At 40.5% G+C, this 16,239-nt stretch overlaps 1 protein-coding gene across 1 annotated transcript in view; it reads left to right on the forward strand.

Annotated features, from left to right (window-relative positions):
- The window catches only part of SPTBN5 (spectrin beta, non-erythrocytic 5), a 179,426-nt gene that overhangs the window by 93,374 nt on the left and 69,813 nt on the right, over positions 1 to 16,239 (forward strand). Inside the window, exon 29 of the mRNA XM_075192975.1 lies at positions 15,967 to 16,071. Within this exon, the coding sequence (XP_075049076.1) occupies positions 15,967 to 16,071 (105 nt within the window). The remainder of the gene's footprint in view (positions 1 to 15,966; positions 16,072 to 16,239) is intronic.

Raw genomic sequence — 16,239 nt, forward strand, 5'->3', positions numbered from 1 at the left:
AGCGCGCACAGGTGTGTAGGGCTGCAGGTGGTAAATTATAATTCCATCCAACAGGTAATCACAAGACTCTGCTTGCTCCCACCAACCTATTTTTTCAGGTAGGCAAGTGCTTTTGTCCACTGACAAAAACACTGCCAGTGGGACTGAACGCAGCAAGGCATGTGTGTGCTAGATGTAGGGTGACCTGTGGGATAGACTGATTGGTGGACTCCAGGTAAGTAACCTTTTGGGACACAAGTTTACCAAGATTTTACCAGAGCTGAAATGTCTGTTTTCGGTGGAATTCTAGAAAGTCATATATAAGGTAATTTGTCCACTATAGTAGTATACTATTACTGCGTTTGTTTCTGTAATAGTTCAAATCCTGCTAAACTTTATGTATAAAGATGCTGGACTGGTTCACTTGCTATGTGCTGTGACTACAGAAAGAGACTCTGGGATATGTTTATGTTTGCGACATCATCATCATCATCACCATTTATTTATAAAGCGCCACAGATTCTGCAGCGCTGTACAGAGAACTCATTCACATCAGTCCCTGCCCCATTGGAGCTTACAGTCTAAATTCCCTAATATACACACACACACACAGAGACAGACAGAGAGAGACAGACTAGGGTCAATTTTGATAGCAGCCAATTAACCTACCAGTATGTTTTTGGAATGTGGGAGGAAACCGGAGCACCCGAAGGAAACCCACGCAAACACTGGGAGAACATACAAACTCCACACAGATAACCGCTTTCTATTTTAAAAATGTGAGTTTTCACCAGAATTAAGACTTTTTGCAATACATCAAGGGGCTACAACCAGCATAGTGATGCCTATTTACCACGGACAGTAGACTTTTAACGCGATAGCAGGTTTTACACATAGGGAAAATGCTTAATTCTAAGATATTTATTTATTTAAAATTTGACAATATTTTTTCACATTTTCTTTTGTGACAAAAGTGGAGCTGGAAGCCCACTGTGCAGGTGTGATCCAGCAAATCCAAGTCACACACGCACAGAGGCACTGAAGACTGGACATGATAATTGTCCTCATACCAAGGTTTGGGACTTGTTTTGCATGGGTTACAATGAAGACGTTTGTTCAACTGCTGCTGATGTTGCACGAGTACCAGTCTCTAAGGTGATTTTAGCACAGATCTGAGGGAAATACATTAACTGCTGGCATCTATGGATAAAAGAAATTCTGTGCATGACAGCAGTTGCCTCCACTATTAACAAACCATCAACTGATGGACTGTATTGTGGAAGACTGATGTTACATGCCTCTAACCCAGTGATGAGCATCCTTCACTTGCAGTTCTCAGCTCTTAATTGATGGTGATGGATGAGGTGTGTTGTAGGGCAAGTGTAAGGTATGAGAGGTGTTATGGGGTAAGTGGGCTTTTAAAGGGCATATGGGGGTGTTTTAGGCATACTTACCAACTTTATGAAGTTGGCTTCTGGGAGCCTGCCAGGGGAGGTGGGCGTGATGGGGGCGGGGCTCCAAAATTTGCATCATTTTGGACCCGCCCCCGTGATGTAATGGCGCAAACGCAGCATTTTACAGCAGGGAGCGGTTTTGGACCTAATTCTGCCCGCTTCACTAGGAAGTGGACAGATCCGGGAGATTGCCACACTCTCCCGGGAGTCCGTGAGACTCACGCGAAATGCGGCAGTCACCCAGACATTCCAGGAGAGTTGGCAAGTATGGTTTTAGGTGATGTGGGGAAAAACAAAGGGTATTTGGAGTGCAATTGGGATCTATTCTAAGGATATGTGGTGTCTCTTTATTTGTTTAAATTGATTCTTTTATCTGAGTTTAAGGGTAATTTGTGGCCCTCTTAAGATTAAAGTGCTGCAAAGTCCCTCTTGAAGTATATCAGGTTACTCTAATTCTGACACTTGTAAAATTTGCTTTTGAAGTTGATATCATTGTCTACACTCTATATACTTGGAGGAGGGAATCATAAGTGTCCCTTGCGACATAGAGAAGGGCTCATCTCTATCCATGTGAATTACAAAGTAATAAAATAATTAAAGTAATAAACGTATCAATATATAGGGGGCTATTCTCTAAAAGTGACCACCAAAAAGTGAAGAAGATGGAATACATTTACCATCCATTTTACTATAACTTTATATCCCCAATAAGATGAATGCAATTATAAATTTAAGAGGCGGACACATTGGGGGAACTTATTTTATTTTTGTAAGGCTGGGTACACACTGCAGAAATTTTCTCCCAATGTGTTATCTATAACGGTTTTACCAACGACTGATCAGCATGCCGACGTGTATACACTATACATGTTTTACAAGATTTACCTTCAGATCTGTGCTCTGCATTTGTCATAACCATGGGTTGAGAAGATCATGTAACTATGGAGATCCTGATCGTGAATGCAGACACACTGCAAATTTGGAAGGATGTTGTTCCATCATTGAACAAGATTTTAGTCTAGTTTAAAAATCAAATGAAATGATACAATGAGCTTTGGAGCAATAATCGTTATTCATTGCAGAGTACACACTAACCTGATAATCGTGTGAAAATCCTGTAGTGTGCACCTAGCCTAACTCTGTGCATGATTTACAGATAATAAAGGATCAATCTCGGATCATATATTTAATTGTTTCATGACATATAGGTTGATATCCAAAAACACTTGTGTTTCTTTTAATTATTAATTGCTGAGAAAGTAGAGCTTCCATTTTTACAGAATGCAATATTTAGTCACTGTGAATTAGCGATCGGGGGGAAAAAAAGACAAAACATAGAAGAAAAAATTATTAGTGAAAATGGTTAGGAGGAAGAAGAAATATCTGTATGTTAAAAAAGGGAAGAGGTTCGGCACAGATAATGGTAGATCATATAGTCAAAAGGGGAGGCCAGGTTTTTTGGAAAGCTTCTTGCTTGCAATGTAAGATACTATATATAATATAAACTAAATGCAATTCTGTTTATTTTATATTGACATGGACCATGCTCTTTATGGTTTAGCTGTTGCCAATTTGTTAGCAAGAAATATTAAATAAATTAGTTTCAACAAGGGGATAGGAATTTTGGATGTTTTGTTGTCTGTCTCTCTTTTTCAGTAACCAACTTACAGTAAGTATAACTCATATTATTTATTATTATTTTGTACATATATTATTTATTATTTTTGTGGTGATGCCTATTTACCATGGACAGCCGAGGTACTTGTCCTTTTATCGCTAATGCCATGTCAAGCTGGCGATAGCAGGGCCTATATTTTATTTATTTATTTATTTAAATAAAGCATTTTGCCTGAGCATTTTAACTTTAAAAGATTTTATTTATTTTAAACATTTTTAATATTTTTTTTTTTACATTTTTTGGTGACGAAAGTGTAGCTGGAAGCTCTGATTTGGGTTTCTAGTTTCACTGTGGATGCATGATCCGGCAAAGACAAGTCATGCATGCACAGAGGTACGGAAGACTGGATGGCAATGTGGTAACTGTCCTCATATTGCTGCCAGCCAGTATCGCCGGGGAACGGAGTACTAACAGGGCAAAGTCACCATGCACTGTATCTAGTGCAAAGACTTCTTGACCGCAACCTATGAAGCAAAGTGCACAATGTACACTTGTTCCTTTGACTTTCTTACTGGTATTTTTAATTGATTGCATTTTAGTAAAATTAACACTTTCTACATATATTATGAAACAGAATTAGTTTCTGTATCATTTTTTTTTTTTTAACGAATGAAATTTTTATTGGTTTTTAAAATTTTTCAAAAAAGGGTACAGAAGAAAATTCTGTATCCTTTTTAATAGAAAAATATAGTGTCAAAGCATACCACCCAACATTTGGGTAGGTGGCATCGGGACAGAGGCATGCTCATGGTACAATTGGGTCATGACCACACCAAGATAGGGGTGTGGTTACACCCTCAGGGGCGTGCATAGGCTGCCCTATTCTCTCCTTCCCTGCAAACACCCTACATTGCCGTGCGCACTCACACGGCACCCAGTTACTTCCGAATACTTCCCAACCTTCCCACCGAGCGAATAAGCTGTCCCAATCGGGAGGGCGGAACATAGCGTTCCAATCAGGACGGTGGGAAAGTATGGTCAAAGTGTGCCATGATAAGAGATTGAACATAAATTTCTGGGGATTGCACATGTCATATTCCTATACAAAAGGGTACATTTGTAATAAGGTTCACAGAAAACAGCGATGCAGAAATAGAGCAGCAGGAAATTAATGCCAGAAAATATCCCAACATTTATAAAAACTCTGCTGACACTTCCTATAAACGGGTCCTGAAAGCACCTTGCGTTTTGTTAGACCTTGCATAGCACAAGCAGCTCCATTTTTTTTTTTGTGTTGTAAGTGACACTTACTTTTTTTTAAATGTTGTGCAGCAGTCCCTCATATAAACACTGCCCCCTTTCAGGGTAAGCCCAATTTTCTGATCCCAGACGACGTAGTGTGCGCAGGAAATGAGAATGTTCTGTGTTCCCTGCTTTATTGGTATGGTGCTCCCCTGAGCACCATCATGGCAAAATAATTGTTTGGGATGGATTATTATAAACTCCTTTGCATTTAACCAGCTAATATCAACAGGAACATAACTCCAGGTTTTACCCATCATGTGCACATGAATAAAACATGCAGTATAGGCTATTTCTGTGCATTTAGCAATATACTGCATGCATCTATGTTTTAGTTATGCCATGGACAGGCTATAATATTTTTTATTTGATTGAGCTAGTTCAGCACCAGTCAAGTGTAACTGCATCTTGTGGCAGCAGGAGTTTAGCAGTGACAGAGTTAACTAGAGTTAGTCTTGCACTGAGCAGAGTAAATACATTATCAAGTTAATGGCCCTATGTGGTTTTGTGTAGCCCTATCCAGTGACAGTGAAGTATCCAGACACAGACGCTAGGTTTAGGATTGAATTTCCAGTTCAGTTTTCCAGCTGTTGGTTACTCCTTCCCGTGCCAGCCCCCCTGCTGGGGAACCCTGCCGCGAATAGCGTCCAAGGTCTAATCTGCTCACATACACCCCAGGGCTGATTTTTATGACTTGTGAGCGAACATGACCTGAGTAGTGGCAGAATGTTACTAACACCACATGACCAGGTCAGGTCTGGTTACAAAAAAAAGTGTCATACTACATGTGCACCACAAAATAAAGCACCTTAATAAAGAACCATGGTGTTACGTGCCAATATTTCAGCATAATTGCTAGGAACATTTTGTTACTGGTCAGGTACATCTGTGCATGTCACAAGTGGTGCAATCCTTGGCTAACATAGCTTCTTAATGTTTTGTTTTTTTTCATGAAGAGGAGCTACGATAATAATGTAAATACCAGTAGTTTGAAATAGAACGGGAATTTATGACAGAAAATTTTCCTTTGAGAGAAAATAAAGGTGGCAAAGTTACATTTGCTTTCTATGAAGATCGTAGAAGCCAGATTGAATTTCAATAATGCAGGCACAAAGTAGATTTGCATTAATGCAAATAAAAAAGAAGTTTTAGTACATGCACATTTGTCAGGTTATTATAAACAAAGTATAATTTAACCTGATAAAGTCTGGAGTTTGACAGGAGACGGGTGTCTTTGGAGATAAGAGCATGCCAGGTGATATGGCTGTCAGCAGATGTCTATTAATGAGTTAAAGCAGTGTTTTGTCTGGGTCTGTGGGTCTGTCATCTATGGGAAGAGGTTCCAACACACACCAACCAATCACCTTGCTTGGTTTCAACACACACCAACCAATCACCCTTCTTGGTAACTTCAAACACACACCAACCAATCACATTTCTTGGTTCAAACACACACCACCCAATCACCTTTCTTTGTTCTAACACACACCAACCAATCACCTTGCTGTTGAAATGGAGAGACAGAGTGGGTTGACTCTTATTTCCTTATTACATTACCAGCCCCCCACCCACACCCCTTCAGCTCTGCATACCTCCTTACTCCCCCAGACACACACTTACAATATCTTTGCTTCTCCACCCTCTGCTCCACTGCATTGGAGCAGTTTAGTATCGTGATATGGATTGGGGTCCACCATGTGGAAACACTTCTAGTCTCTCCTGGTACTTATACCGTAAGTCACTTCTGGAGCCTGACCTTCTATCGCTTCACACATTGTGCAGAAACATAATCAGCTACATTGCCGGCAGCAAGTGTGTTTTATTTTGTTGATGCCAAATGGGATTCTAAAAAAATGTAAGAACCCCCTCCAAGCTCTCCTAACATCCACAAACCAGTATGTGTCCTGGAGCCTGGCTTTTTATCGGTCTACTGCACTGGACCTGAATGCATATGTCTATCTAGTCCATGTTTGATCATTCATGAGCCTGGACCAGGAATCCCTAAGTGGTTTGGGATCCTTACAGGTTTAGTAATCATTGAGCCCATCATAACCTTAAGGGGAGGTGCGTACCGGAAAACCAGGGCCACAAAAAACATTCCTGATAAGCATCAATGGTCAACTATAACATGCCCATCTAACCAGCCACCGTATGTCCCATTGCCAACCAAATACTGGGGTTTAATAACCCAATCCGTGGAATGGGAACTCTTCATGACCACCACCTGCAAGGTCCCAGGGTTCCCCCCATAATCATAAAGTCCCACCTTTCCCAAGATACCAATAAGCCCCATTCCCTTAACCGCAACATCAGACTGTGACAAATCAACGTGAATACCTTCACATATGAATATCTCCATTTGTATTTTATTATTTATCTTTTTTTTTTTAAAAAAAAATATCACTGATGTTACATTTCTCATCTTGTTTTCATTCCTATATTGTAAAGCAATAGGGGAATAACACAGTCCACATACTATTGTATAAAATAACATTGGTACAATTAATACACTTTATTCATCTTGCCCCTTCTTCTCTCCTAAATGTGTGGGCTTACCTCCACTGTAAGTAGGGTAAGGTGAGCGCGCGGTCTGATTTTAGATGTCCCCATAGTTCCACACGTGAAGCATCTCACCTACTTCTGTCCCTTTCATTAACCCACCTATCCTGGGCTTGTGAAAGTCTCCAAGTATTCCGCCTGCTCCCCCACAGGGGAAATCTTGCTGTTTCTCCTCTTGCCTCAACCAGACTTCCCCTGCTCACAGAGCAACAACGGAACCTGTGATAGGCTCCCCCTTCAGTCATGACCCACCGGCTGATTCCAGTCTGGTGCTATATTACAAAGTCTCTCCTGTAACTACCCAAATACAGCTTGTACTGCACTACTACATGTTTGCCTTGTTAACTCCTTTACATATTTCTTTAAAACATACAATGATGGGTCGATCCCACAAGTGGTCATGTATATTATTTAGGGTTTAAAAGGGGACAGATAAGCCTCAACCCAGTCTTACTATACTCCTAAGCCACCACAAAAAAACAAAACCCTTAATGTGATCAGTGCCCAAAACTGGAGTAAAAGTTCCAAGCCTAAACTTGGCCCAGTGCCAAAACAAAAAATAACCCTAATGAGAGGGTTTGAAAGCTGTATTTTGTAGTAGTGAGCGGTTCAGATTCCCTGAAATGCTACAAAAATACGAAGTTGGGGATCTCAAGTAAAAGCGAGCCGTGACTCGGTTTTTTCCACCAAGCTTGGATCTCGAAACGAGGCGAAACGTCATTTCTGCCCATTTATTTTTTTTAAAAAAACATCCCAGAAATAGATCTAAGTTCTTCCTCCTTTTTCTTCAGTGCCATTTTAAAACAGGCAGGGTGTAAGCAGGAGGTTAGCTGTGGTGCTCTGCTCTGTAAATAGCACATACATGCCAACCTTTTGAAGCTGGCTTCTGGGAGCTGGGGGGCAGAGATGGGCGTGTGGGGCGGGACTTGAAAGACACGTAATTTTGGCCCCGTCCCCACTATAAAATGCAGAAATTCACGGCATTGAATAGCGGGGGCAGGGCTTAATGACGCGATAAAGTCCCCTCGATATTCAGTGTCGTTAAGTTCGCCATTTTTTTTAGGATCCGGGAGTTGCGTCTACTCTTCTGGGAGTCCGGGAGGACTTCCCGAAATTCTGGGAGCCTCCTGGAAATTCTGGGAGAGTAGGCAAGTATGAAATAGCATTCAGGGTGACATATAGGGACATAGAAAGCAGTGGAATCATGTCATATTGTAAAGCAGTTCTGTAGAGAATAGTCGGCTACAATAGTTTGCTGATCAATTGCTTTTAATTTCAATCTTAAATACATTTTACTTACACTAGTGGCTACTGGTTGTTAATGCATTGCATTGTATATATACAATAGTACTAGACAGTATACAGACGGAGTTAGATAGAGCTCATTCTGAACTAGCTGGTATATATTTATTTATTTGAGTAAAACAGTGTGCTTTTGCTGTCAGACTATTGACACCAAAAAAACAGATTTGTTTCTTCTACACTTGAAAGTTTGTCTAGTGAAAATAATCTTGTGTGGGACAGTGACAACTGAAATAATTTTTTTAAAAAAACTGGGTGTAAGGGTAAGCAGCAACAGCACACCCCAAAAAAACGCTATATATACTAATCATTTCTATTTTTCAATACTTTGATATTTTGGAAGGGTCATTCAGTAAAATCTATATTAAAAAAAGGAAGATTTTGTTGGAGGTTTTTTTCTGGGCATTTTTGATATTCAGTGACCACATGAAGAACATTGCAGCGGCTGCAAAAAAAAAATGTCATCTGCCATGCACCAACTGAAGCAAGACCATTGGATAATTAAATAACAAAAAAAAAATTATAATGTGCAAGAGCTAAAAATGTTGAAATGCTGGGAACACACTACATTTGAAAGTTTATACAGGCATTATGGAAAGTGAAGAGGCAGGAACAATTGTCATTAGATGGACAGAAGCATCAGTAGATATTTACACAAGTAGATACCCAATTGTAAAGAGTTAGCTAATTTGCGTTCGCTATATAAATAAATGAGGATGCTGACATGTGAATGTGGCCTGCACCTCCACTACAACACTTGAATGATACAATACATTGCCAGTATTCATCGGTTGCCAAGAGCATGGCTTTCAATAGTTTGCCGCTATATAAATAAATGAGAATGCTGAGAGATCAATGTGGCCTGCACCCCTACTGCAACAATTGAAAGATTAACCACACAATGCATTGCCAGAGTATTTATCTGTAGCCAAGAGCAGGGCTTTCCTACCTTGTTTTCCTTATAGCATCATCGTCAGCTATTTATAGAGCACCACTAATTCCACAGTGCGGTACACAGAACTTAATCACATTAGTTCCTGCCTCACTGGAGCGTACGGTCTACATTCCCTAATATAGACACACACACACAGACCAAGAGAGACTAAGGTCAATTTAAAAGCATCCTTATATGCTCTGGCCGTAATGCTGCCCTTCTGAATTAAACCAGGGGAGTTGTAAGTGGGTAAGTTGTTGTATGTGGGAGGGAGGACGGAAAAATCATTTCCCACGGGGTAAGCTTCAATCAACCTCGGGGTAGAGGGGAGTGCCTGAGGCTTGCCATGGAGACGGTCCCCAAGAAGGGGTGTACTCACTCTGACACCAGGACAACCTTGATGCCTCCTTCTGCCGCTGCCTCCCGGCTAGTGACAGGCAGCCGGGGTACGCGACTGTATTTAACGGCAGAGGTCATTAGATGGACACTGGTTTGGATGAAGAGAGTTAGACATTTTAGAAAGTAAATAGACAAAGGTGTGCTGCACCCATACTACAAAAATGAAAAGATTAGGCACACAAAACATTGCCAGAGCATTTATAGGTAGCCAAGAGCAGGTCTATCCTACCTTGTTTTCCTTATATGTTCTGGGCCGTAATGCTTGAATGCTAGACTGCTTGACACCTGTAGTAGAGGTGGTCCCCAAGAAGTGGTGTACTTACCCTGACACCAGGGCTGCGAACCCAACTGGTAGCAGGCAGCCGGGGGGTGCATCTTTTAACAAATTATTTCTGCATTCTGAATGGACGTGGGGGGCGTGCTCTTGGCCCCATTTCTTCTATATCCCTGCTACTGGCTCCTACTCATAAGCTTTTACTACGTTGAGTTAAGTCCTGGAGGCATCCGAGTACCTGTGAGTGCATCCAACTCTACGGGAAAGGTGGCTGCTATAGGTGAACGCCTCTCCTACTGGTTCTTAAAGCTTATGTTACTAGGAAGCTGTAACATCGTAAAGGATTATATCCTGGGACCAGTAGTGTAATGACCACTATTTGGTTTTGCTATTAGTTGTTAGCTGACCCGCACTGCTCTCTCTGCCACCATTTTTGTTTTGAACTGACCTTTTGCCAAATTTACATTGGTATTATAATATCAACTGTGTACATACATAAGGTGCCAATCTATGGTCTCAACGGAGATGGAACATTCTTACTTCAAACATGTGTGTGAATAATAATGCGAATCAACAATATACGTACATTTAGCATCAAATTGTATCCCAAAAGAGAGTGGAACGCCCCTTCTTCGATATATCAGTCTTAAGTCAGCTCATTCACATGGCTAAAACATAAAGAGGTATAACATAGTGTAACATGTTTAAACGTCCACTCTCTAGTCACCACTAGTTTACTCCAAACACCAAGTGAATACTCAATTTGAGACACCCAAATAAAATGCAGGTCTGTGGATTTTCTGTGGCACCTTGACCCCAATGGACATATGCTTACAGTGTTTCCACTTTAAACCAGCCTTCAGACAAAATGCGCACTTGGTTCCTTTTCCCTCTCCTTCATTTAGATTGTTGTTATATTCTCCATGGTGCATATGAATGAAATGAAGACAGGAAGAATCTAGTGCAACATTGTTTTACTTCTGATATAAACATTAAAAACAAGTTTACTTTTAAAACAAATTAAAAACAATCCCAAAATGGATAAGTCAGGGACTCATACCAGATGAAGATAGAACACAGGCATGGATCACAACAAAGCTCCAGATCTGTTCCCCATCCAGGTCAGGTCCCGCTATCGCCAACGCGTTTCAACTCTCTCTGAGTCTTTCTCATATCAGCCTTCGTGGATTGTGTCATTTTGGCCCCAGTGATGTAATGCTTGTTTGGGATCTTTTTACCACTGTAAATAAAGCCCCGCCCATACACCCTCGTGCCCTCCAGGAACTCCCAGAGCCTGCCAACATAAGCTTGGCAAGTATGGGGCAGATGCGGGAGAATCGCCAGCTCTCCCAGGATTCCGGGAGACCTACCTAGAATTCGGGAGTCTCCTGGACATTCCGGGAGAGTTGGCATGTATGCTCTATGCTTATCCTGCTGGTCCATCTAAATGCGTGTGAGTGCATCCTGCCACTAATACCGGATGCTGCCAGCCAGCCTTCCCATGATCAGTACTCACCTAATGTTGGTATTTATAAAGTCACCTTTCCCCTCTTTGTGGACTGTAAGAACAATTGCACAAGTGTGTAACAAGAGCAAGATTCCAGCATATTTAAAATAAAGAAACATATTTTCGACATTATGCCATTCCTTGCTGAGGGATGATTGAGGATTCTGCTTTGGAAATATTTACCTTGTAATTGCCGCGGCTGCCTGCATTTACCAGATCAGATACAAGGTAGTTGTTTTATTTTAAGTGAAAAAATGTGGCAGAACGGTTTCATTGGCATTTCCTGAGAAGTGAAGGAGGCGGCTATTTTATCCAGTCCCTTATTACTTTTCTGAACGCTCTTCAAGCTCATGTAACACTCCCATTCCGTGCACAGAAAATTCCACAAATACAGGGTATAATATATTACTAGGAATAACATCTGTTGTAAAGACTCAAAGCATATATTCAATGAAAGCACTTTCTGGCATCAATTCCTTTCCAAGAACGTATTTATTTTCCGTAAATAATGACAAACAGTACAATGGACTTTTTATCCTTATACTGATTGTGAACAAAAATGTTCTATCGACCAATGTAAACATTCTTCTCAATAGTCCAAGCTCTTTCCAGATGGTGAGATTTCAGTCGCAGAGATCCAAATTGATGAACTCCCAGAATCAGTGCTCATTATACACAGAATATGCAAGATGAAAACATATTTTTTCCCACCGCATGGGCCAAACTGAGACAAAAAGGAAATATTTTTACAATAATAAAACATTATACAGTTAAATCCAAAGCTGATTATTGTTGCTGCATCTTTACAGTAAAACTGTTTTTATTTTTTTTTTAGTCTGTCATCCAATTTGAACCCCAAACACCAGAGAAAACAAATGTTTATCTCGCCCAAATTAATTTTGGTGGACAATGCAGGGTCAAACATGGAAAGATAGGTCAGTTTTGGTCATATGGAGGTTATAATAGTGTCAAACAGGGCTGGGAAATTTTAGCTTGGGGAGCAAGACTCCACGCCGCAGCCTAATGAAAAATTGCAGGTGGTGCAGTTACCCAGCCCAAGGTAGCCCATCATGGGACCGGCCTTGGGGGGGACAAATGCTCTCCTGCCCCCCAGCCCAGCCTGGTCCTGGCGTCAAGAACCAGTGAATGATTGTAAGCATACGATGGAGAGAGAGGGTGATAGGTAACCTCATACTTGCCTACTTTCGGCAAGTGTAGTCCGGGAAAGAGGGAGCGGGGCGCAGCCAAACGCTTCATTTTGGCCCCACCCGCAACGGAAATGCCGTTTTGTCGTGGGATCGGGGCCAAAATGACGCGATTCACCGCAAATCACGTCATTTAAGCTAGGCATTTGCGAGAGACTTGCCTGCTCCCGAACATTCCGGGAGAGTTGGCAAGTATGGGTAACCTTTAAGGGCCGCATGGGGCAGCCCTCTAACCTTCAAAATAGCTGCCTATCACTGTTAGTCTCAGGCATAAGTTATATGCAATAACATATCAGCCAGCATGTTAATGTAAGATAAAGGAACATTACACGATATCGCATACAAATCTGACATCGGGAAGTAGCTGTAGGCCATAGGTGAAGGTCTGTTGCCCATCACTGCTCCAACCTCTACAGTCTACACTATACTCCTCTTCTATGTCTCGCCCATGTGTCTACTTCTGCAATACACTTTTAAATAAAGGGATAGAGTATGTATTACTTATAGCGTTTCTTGCTGCAGTAAGGAATTAACAGACTTTTTTTCATTGTTGTAGTAAATAAGTCACACTGAGAATACAGTCATTGATTATCACAGATTTATTAAAACTGTCCTTAAATGTCAATGATTTGCGGTACACTATCGGAGATATCAGTCTGTTAGACTAGTCCCACCTCTTGCACACATATAGACAGGCAAATGTCAAACACATATGAAATAAAAATTGCTTGTTTTTCTGTGAGGTTATGAATAATACAGGACAATATTTGTCAAGCTAAATATTACTCCGTAGTAGCACTGTTTGCTGGCTTAGATCCAGCTTAAGAAATACGCGCCTCTCCAACTGTTGTTGTACTTCAAAATAAAAGGCACAATTTATTTACCCTTTGGTTTTCCAACTTATAGCAAGAACAACACTGTTTTGTTCTCGACTTCCTGTACTGCGACCCGAAGATCTTAATCGGTTATGCAGTCCTGTTCGGTTGTGCAGCTGGTCTGTGAGTCTCAGCCATTCAATATAGCGCATCCTGGTCATTGATCAAAATGCAGAAAAAGTGCTGGCAGTAACCCAAATTTGGATAAGGATTAAGCCTTGAGGCATTTTGTTATGTATTATACCTTCTTCAGTTGGGCATACAATATGCATATTGTTTGTCCCTCTGATAAAGTTAGAATGTATAACAAAACACTGTTAAGATATTTGGAGTGCAAGTATAAAGTGGAGTTATTTTTCAAGTATATATGCCCCAACATTGGCTTCAATATTATATTTGTTTTACCTTCCCAACTATTTGTGGAGCCTGGTGTATCCTACGGTTAGCAACGTTCTTAATGAGCGACAGTCCACATAAGGCTAAGATGGTCATTGGTTTGTCATGCTCTGGGACAGTTGTTCCTAACTTACGTGAACTTCTAACATGGATGTGATATTGATGATTATTGATTGGGACTTTTAGGGGTATATTTATTAAACTGCAGGTTTGGAAAAGTGAAGATCTTGCCTATAGCAACCAATCAGATTCTAGCTGTCATTTATTTAGTACATTCTACAAAATGACAGCTAAAGTCTGATTGGTTGCTATAGGCAACATCAACACTTTTCCAAACCTGCAGTTTAGTAAATATACATCATCATCATCATCATCATCATCACCATTTATTTATATAGCGCCGCTGATTCCGTAGATATACCTCTTAGTCTTTAGATGTTTTGAATCTGGAGTGTCATGTGTGAATAGCCGTTTGTGGAAGCTTATTATCAGAAAGTTATCTTTAAGCTGGTCACTGCAGTCTCTAACTTCTATTTAGGTCTCTATAACAGTACAGATAAATATGGACATAATTATTGATTAGTTTGTTTCCCTAATTATTTTCAGCTGAATATAAGTTCTAGTCCTTTATTCACCATTGGTACATTTTTAGGCTAAACACCTTTCTGCCCATGAGAAAAAAAGACAGTTGGGGGAAATTATTTTGTTTGTAATGTTTGATATGCTACATCAGGGTATTTGGCTGCCTTTAGTTGGTCATGTATAGAGCATGATCATGAGTTGGTAGGATATTAATGTTCACATACATAAATGGATTTTTCTAATGGGGCTTAACACACATACCAAAAATATAGTAATAGTATAGCTCATATGATCATCCCCTGTACCGTAGTATAGTAAAGGATAAAAGGATTTTACAATAAGTTAAGAAAGCAATTTTCCTATTTCCTGTATTCCTGATACATGGACAAGGGGGCTATATACTCTTTTATTGTACATTTATTTTAAAAGCTGCCCATTTTGCTGGCATTAAATATGTATTGTTTTTTTTATTCTTTACTTATTTCTTCTTTCTAATATGAACATGTCTCCTCAGCCATTGGCAGCTGCAATCAGACCATATTTAGGTATATTTTCTAGTCTATGCTTTTGTTATACTGACTCCGTCCTTTCTCCATTCTAACTCTGTGGTAGAAGCATTTCCTTGGCACGAGATTATAAAGTGAGGTTTGGTGCGGGGCTTGCTCTATATTTTATTATTATTATTATTAATTTTTATTTATAGGGCGCCACAAAATGTCTGTAGCGCCGTACAGGAACAAACAATAGGACAGTACAAGGTAAAACGGCACGGTACAGTTAACAATAAGCACTATAACTTAGGAAGCTCAAAGCACATCTAAAGAGAGGGTGAGGGATATTCAGCATGAGCTGGAAACCTGTGCCCAGGAGGGTGGGCGCATCTGACAGGTAAGAGCCACTGAGAGGTGCAGAGTAAAGCGAGAGAGGAGACAGGAGGTCCAAGAAGGAGGTGGGCTGAGAAGCTGGAGAGCAAAATTAAAAGTGGTGGAAACAGGAGGAGAGAGGGTCCTGCTCAAAGGAGCTTACAATCTAAAGGGGGGTCAGACATACAGAAGACACAAGGGTGATGTTGGGACAGGTGACAGGGAACGAGAGAGGAAGGGGGGAGAAGAGATGGAGAGGTAGCCGACAAGGTGGGTAGTAAAGCGGATATATTACAATGAACTTGAGGAGATGTTGCGGATTATTGCACAATAGTATAAGTCTTGCTGTGTACACTTTGGATAGAGGCTTACTATGTCTTATAATGAAAATTTACACTTATATGTTGCCTACACATAACGATGGGTTTTTCCGTGGGTGATTACTTATGAAATATTTGAGTGGAAGCCAATGGCTGGAGGACTGCCCAGGACTGATGGTAGCTTCACTTCTCCACTAGATTAGTTGAGTTTATACATTAAAGTGCTCATCATCTCCTAGAGAAACCCTTAAATAGATGTCCTGCGTTTTATCTGCCACCTAATTGGCTAAAGCCATGTATCCTTTCTTTTGGAGAATACGTGAGGGTAAGTGTTTGATGTCTCTTTAATGAATCTTAAGAAATGTGAAAGTGAAACACTTGCTGTCTGTATTTCCAGGCGACTTTGAAATCAAGTGACCTTGGGACCTCTGCTGGAGAAGTGGAACAATTGATAAAAAAACATGAGGCGTTTGAGAAGCTTCTTACTTCTCAGGATGAAAAGGTATGAGGTTAGACTTTTATTTAGTGGTGCAGTCCAAATATGGCTGTGCGTAGGTGACAGGTACTCTTTATTAAGTTTTGTCAGTTATATCCTTATAAATGATCATTAGTTATGTCATCAATTATAAGCGGTATTCCAGGATTTTGTAACATACAGTTCTTATGTATG

This window comes from Mixophyes fleayi, chromosome 12 (assembly GCF_038048845.1).
Source record: "Mixophyes fleayi isolate aMixFle1 chromosome 12, aMixFle1.hap1, whole genome shotgun sequence".
NCBI classification, from domain to species: Eukaryota; Metazoa; Chordata; class Amphibia; order Anura; family Limnodynastidae; genus Mixophyes; species Mixophyes fleayi.